This window comes from Lolium perenne, chromosome 1 (assembly GCF_019359855.2).
Source record: "Lolium perenne isolate Kyuss_39 chromosome 1, Kyuss_2.0, whole genome shotgun sequence".
Taxonomy (NCBI): Eukaryota; Viridiplantae; Streptophyta; class Magnoliopsida; order Poales; family Poaceae; genus Lolium; species Lolium perenne.
Window position 1 is genome coordinate 16893088 of NC_067244.2, and position 6173 is coordinate 16899260.

General features: G+C 47.4%; 1 protein-coding gene across 1 annotated transcript; it reads left to right on the forward strand.

Moving 5' to 3' along the window:
• Positions 1-927: 927 nt before the first annotated feature.
• On the forward strand, positions 928-4088 carry LOC127343104 (nudix hydrolase 9). Its single transcript, XM_051369190.2, has 9 exons — positions 928-1134; positions 1266-1340; positions 1417-1473; positions 2055-2137; positions 2298-2356; positions 2727-2875; positions 3363-3500; positions 3682-3840; positions 3932-4088. The coding sequence occupies exons 1-9, from the start codon at positions 1045-1047 to the stop codon at positions 4025-4027; spliced, it is 906 nt and encodes a 301-aa protein (XP_051225150.1). The 5' UTR covers positions 928-1044; the 3' UTR covers positions 4028-4088.
• Positions 4089-6173: the final 2085 nt, after the last annotated feature.

The following is a 6173-nucleotide window of genomic DNA, read 5'->3' on the forward strand; positions in this document are numbered from 1 at the left end:
GTATTCCAAGATATCCTATTTAACTATCAGTAATTTCACAAATTTTACAAATTTTATTTAGATCAATTTGGTGGCCTAAAACTTAAAATAAAAAATAAAACAGAAAAGATAAAAAGAAAAAAAGAAAAAAAGACAAGACCGACTAGACCTCGAGATGATGCCACGCCGCCGCCCTAGGTCAACGGTGGGTTTCCTCACTGCGTGGCATCGGAACTCCGGCTGTTTCACCGTGGAGATAACCGTGGACGGTATCCACCGGTGGCTTGGGACATTCTCGTCACCGGAGCTTGTCGTCCGCGCCTACGACTTCGGCGCGTGGATGTTCGATCGTTCGTGCCCCGAGGTGAACTTCCCCGAAGTGGAAAGCCTAAGGGAGGTCGAGTTCCGCTCGCAGTAGATGCGCATGGTCACCCAATTGTCGCACCTTCTTGCAGGTTAGGGCGCATGAGGCCGACGTGGAGGCCGCCACCGCATGAAGTTACCCAAGCTCGTTCAGTTCGAGACCGAGTACTTTGCGGTGAGGGAGAATGCCAAGAAGAAGAAGGAGGAAGAGGTTGCAGCAGCGACGACCGAGGCTGGTCTACCATTGACCTCCCGTCAGGCTCCTCCTCCGAGTTAGACTCGAACTTCTGGAACAACCTGAGTAGCTCTAACGACGACAACGACTAGGAGTGAACCCCCTTTCCACCATCAATGTTTATCTATCTTAGTATGAGTAGAAGTATTTTTAATTTCAATTTCAGTTGTTTAATTAGAAGTTTGGTTTGTCTAAGAAGAAGAATTTGATATAGTTTTTTTTTAGCTTAAGAATTTGATATAGATGCTCTTGCTATCTCACAGTACATACGTTCTGGTTAGGCCCGAAAAGCAGGGCCTGAGCCCGGCCCGGCCCGTGCCTTGTCCAAAGTCCCAAGTCCCAACTACCGCCGGACGGCCGAGTACCTCTTTCTTTCCAAAGCTTCCGGCGGCGTTTGCTCGACACCTCGCCGCCACCGGCCACATCCTTTCTCTCTCCCCTCACCGCCCCTCCACCGCCGGTGCCACATGGCCACAGACACGCCCGCGGCGGCATCCGGCCCCGGCACGGCGTACAAGCTCCTCCTCTCCTGCCCCGCAGGCCTCCCTCGATCCCGGGTAACCTCCCTCTCCACACCCCTCGTCCCACCGTCTGATCCCATGTCACCTGCGGTTTCGAATCGAACAGCTCGTCGCAATTTGTTTAAGTTCTTCTTATTGTGTTGACTCGGTGTTGCTGTGAAATGAAGGTCTCGGTGAAGTTTGATCCGTCGTTCGACCGGGTCCCCCACCCAGATTCATCCTTGGAAGAGTCCATAGACGAGGTGATGTGGCCAATCATGCGCTCGCTCCGTATAGGACCCAACCCATGGCTGCTGTTCATATTTGTTTGTTTCACAGATATGGAACCATAGGCTCCAGGAGAACTCATCGCTGTACAGCGGCACAAAGTTTCGGGTATGTATGTACCTCTGGGCTCTGGTTATTTTTGGGTGCCATTTCCCTGCTGTACTGATGCGTGGACGTACTGTTGATTAGTGGGGAATAATTTATATTAAACACAAAAAATTAGCTTCTCTGTTAAGTTATTTAGGACTGTGCTTTATGCCGAATTGGTACTGACAAGATACCTGTGTAATGTGGTGGAGTGGAGTGTTCATGATGCCTTCAGATTTGTTCGGGATAGATGCACATGAGTCAGTCAAGACATAGGGGTTTCATACTTAGTTAGAAACTGCAGGTCACTGGGATACCATCTTTATCCAAACAAAGTTGGATCTTGACCCTTCTTTTTTTTTTCCTTTCATTAGGTGGACCTGAATTGCCACAACATCTGTTTCTCAACTTGGCTGTTCCTTTTATAGCTGAACTCAAGCTATCACAACGTTTTTTTTTTGTTTTAGTGTTCGGTTAACAGCTAAACTAGAGTCGTTAGAACTGTTTGAGTGTGCTGTCCTTGTGTTCTTTTTTTATCCGCTTTGCTGTTATTCATTGAGTACCAGAATTAATTTCTCTTAGCCACATCGACAAATTTTCAGTATGGAGGGCATGCCTCACACCACAATGATGAACCAAATCAGGAGTACTCCGTCTCACTTCATTTGGGTCTCACAGATTACAGGTCTGCTTGGCCCTTCTTATTTTATTACAATAGCAACTCGCTTGAAATAGAATTCCTATATTCTCTTCTTGTTTTTACTTCCGGCCATTGCCTTTTTTACTTCTATGCAATATTTCAATGCTATCAAACATCAATATTACCATTAACTTGCAAACAACAGGACATTTGTAGGAACAAATCTCAGTCCATTGTGGGAGAATTTTTTGGTCCCCTCTGAAGGTAATTTACAAGCTAGAATGTCTAGATGCCTTAGTCACATTTGCTCTGTGGACCAAAGCCTTTTTGCATATCTAACTTAAAAAAAAACTTTTGATTTCACATTATCTCGTGAATTATCTGTTTCAATCCTTGCTCAACCTTGTAAAATTTAAAATGCCTATTCCTTGCATTTATTTTCTTTTCCATGGTCGCATGTTTTGCTATATATGATGTAAACATGTTCGCTATGAACATGGTATTGATGTCCACTGGATTATTAATTGTTGAATAACTTGTCTCAGTACTTTGTGTGCTCAAGTCTGAATCTTTGTATAGGATCATCGGAATCAGTCTTGACCTAAATAGTTACTCTTTCCATCTGTCTGAATAGATGACTCTGTGTGTTGCCAACACGTGTCCAATCCACTGGGAAATGGCGCGATTGTTGAAACATCTGATCAAAAAATTATTGTACTTCAAAGGAGCAACAATGTGGGCGAATCTCCTGGCTACTATGTTTTTCCTGGAGGACATTCTGAGGTAAATAGGTAATACTTGAGAATGTTACAATATTGAGCACAGTTGACGACATCTAAGATTTCTGTTCAGTGAGTTCTCAAGTAGAAACAAAGCTCTAGGACCTCTAACTTTGGTACGCTGAATTGTTTGTTTGTGTCGCCCGTGTTGCTTTGCTAGAGAACAGAACTCAGGTCGAAGGTGTTTGTCTTTTGTTCCTCTTAACTTTGTATTAAATATATTATAGTTATTCAATTGGAATTTGGGCCACCTCTTATCTTTGAAACAAATATTCTAGATACTCTTTTCTGTGAGATGATGAAGAATTTGACCTGAGGTGTTATATATATACTTGATTATTTAGGTTTTGGAATTTTTTTGAGCTGAGACAATAATCGAATTTCTTGAAGTGAATATATATTATTTTCACAGGATTGGTGGGCTTGTGTTTCCAATTGTCGATCAGTAATATTCACTTTTCTTATTATCAAAGTTCTTTTGTTTTTATCAGCCAGAAGAAGTTGGAATCTTGGCTCATCAAAATGATATAGAAGATGTTGGTCGTCTCATTGACAGAGTTTCTGATGAAATGTTTGATGGAATTATTCGTGAGGTAGTTGAGGAAACTGGAGTTCCTGCTAGTTCCCTGGTAATTAAACCACTTACAGTCTTTGTCTTGCATCCATAATTACTGCATCGGTAGTGTCCTCAACAAGACCACGTCAGAAGGATGCTTTACAGTTTTCTGTAACTACTACGCAAAGAAGATTTCTGCAATTGCATGCTTTTTCTCAATATATTCTGTTTACTATCTGGATTTAGTTTTGCAGACTGCACCCATTTTCATTGGAGTTTCTCGCCGGGAACTGAATGTTAGGCCAGCAGCATTCTTTTTCATTAGATGCAACCTTGATTCCAGTACTTTTATTGAGCTTTATTCTAGAGCCCAAGATGGCTATGAATCCACTAAGCTGTATGCAGTCTCAGCGGTAAGCTCCCTTATACTAGCAGCACTTTGAGCATCTCCTTGCTTCTGGGTTCTCCTAACTATTCTTCATCGGCATTGTTTCTGAATTACAGGAGGAATTAAGAGAAATGAGACAGCGATTGCCTGGTTGCCACCAAGGGGGCTTTGCTCTCTATGAACTTATGAGGAACGCTGCAAAAAAATTGTGAACATACCTATAGCAGTTGTGCACTTAAATCTTAATTTTAATCTGAAATACGTTGATTCTAATTTTGTAAGGTATCTTTGTTGCATCATTCCCATATAATACTGATGGATCCTTGCGGGTTTCGGCCTTTGCTTCTACTGCCAGATGCCAAGCGGTAACATATCTCATATCATCAAAGCTGAAATTCATGGAACCGTTCTAAGTGTGCCTACCAATATGATAATGGAGGGAGTATCATTAGAAACAGACTTATATTTCTTATTAAGATATACTGCATTCAGATCGAGGGAAATTCATAGCACACAAACTTTATAAATATTCCTGGGATTCAAGGCAAGGGCTGTCTTTCTCTGGAGTACCTGAGCCGGCCATCTGCATATGCATTTTTTCCCTATACTATATAGGAGTGTAACCATACATTTCATTCACTCTTGTTGTGTGAAATGTGGCATGCCCCAGAAACAAAAAAAATCTACAACTAATTACTGCCTATCGAAAATATGAGTGTAACCATACATTTCATTCACTTTTGTTGTGTGAATTGTGGCATGCTGCTGGAAAAAAAAACTACAGCTAAATCCTGCCTATTGAAAATAGTCAGCTATTGTAACTATGTGTAACATCGTTTGTAACCATCCCAGCCTCTGGGCTGAAGATCCCCATCTCTCCGGCCATCCCAGCCTCAACCACGGGCTCCTCCGCATCTGGTCCAAGGACGCTCAGCTCGTTGCTCCTCATCCGGCTGCTCAGCCCGTCGCTGTTCGACCGGCTGCTCAGCCCGTCGCTGTTCGACCGGCTGCTCAGCTCGTCGTCCCTTGGCTGTCTGCCTGCTGCGGATGCTCAGCTGGGCGCGACATGCCCTCAACCAAGGTCTCTTCGGTGGCTCCCCCTCGCTCGTCCAGGCGGCCGCCAGTAGGTAGGTTCCGCAAGGAGAATGTCGGCGTGATGGCTTCGCGCGTAGCCGTCTCCAAGCCTTCAATGGGGACTGCTCCAGTCCCGACGCCCACCACCCCTGCCGCAATTGCAGATGTCGTCTCTGACTTCTTGCCGCCTACGGCTGGTGGCTGCGATGTGCCCGCTGCTGAAGCGCCTCCAGTGCTGACCCTGATGTCCGCCGATCTGGCCGCTGCTTCGCCGTCGCTTCACTTTGGTGGGGCTGTGGCGACCGGGTCATGGGTCTCCTTCGCCAACGACGATGATGGCTCCGATGAGGAGGAGTTGGCCCCCATGACGCCGCCAGCTACCAGCAGCTCCTCTCTGGCCAGCGACCCTGCTGTTTTGGTCGAGGGGCTCGGCTCCTTGTCACTGTCGCTATCGCCGGCTGCCTTGGGCGGCCCTGCCGAGGTGCCCCTTGCCGATGATGTGCTACCAGCCCCGAGCTTGCTTTGGGTTGCCTCTTTGGGCTCCGGCTCCGACGAGGACGACGACGATGAAGAGTTGGCTCCGCGGTCGCCGTTGGCCGGCTCGGTACATGTTGAGGAGGCACCTATGGAGCCCTGCAGTGGTCTTGGTGATGATGAAGAGTGGGTGCAGGTGGGTCGAGGCGGCCGTCCGAGCCGCGAACCATCGTCTTTGCTTCGGAAGGAGGGCCTCGAGCGTAGTCTCGCCTTCAAGCGTTGGGCTCGGGGGAGATGCTTTCGGTGCCTCGAGCGTGACCACCAGGTCAGCTCATGTCGTGCGCCCTTCAGATGCATCCGTTGTCGTCGTCCTGGTCATCGGGAGCGATTCTGTCGTGCGCGCTTTCCCGCCGCTCGTTCTCGCTCTCCGGACGCTCATGCACGTTCTCCAGAGACACGTGCTCCTTGTCAACGGAGCCGCTCCCCGCCCGCTCAGCCACGTCGTCCATCGGCGTCCCGTAGTTGGGCTGAGGTCGTGTGCCACTCATCGTCGCCTGCAGCATCGCCGCCAAGGCCCTCTCCAAGGTGTTGCGAGGAGTTCAGCGGCAACACCTGTTTCGACTCTCACCTCCAGTGTCAGTTTGCCTTGCTGCGCTTGGAGCTCGCTCAGTTGGTTGCTAACCGCGTCGAGGAGGCGTCTCGCCCTCTTCGTGAAGAGGTGGCAAGTCTCAAGCTGTTGTTGGCACGTGTTGGTGTTACTTCGGAGCCGATGGAGGTGTGCTCTTCTGGCGGACAGGAGCTTGCCACCGT

What these genes read in the sequence shown, in the direction of transcription:
- LOC127343104 (XM_051369190.2), top strand. Translation starts at nt 1,045, where the DNA reads ATGGCCACAGACACGCCCGCGGCGGCATCCGGCCCCGGCACGGCGTAC. An exon ending in TGGAAGAGTCCATAGACGAG is followed by an intron (nt 1,341 to 1,416) that starts GTGATGTGGCCA and finishes TTTGTTTCACAG; the next exon opens with ATATGGAACCATAGGCTCCA. An exon ending in TTTTTTGGTCCCCTCTGAAG is followed by an intron (nt 2,357 to 2,726) that starts GTAATTTACAAG and finishes CTGTCTGAATAG; the next exon opens with ATGACTCTGTGTGTTGCCAA.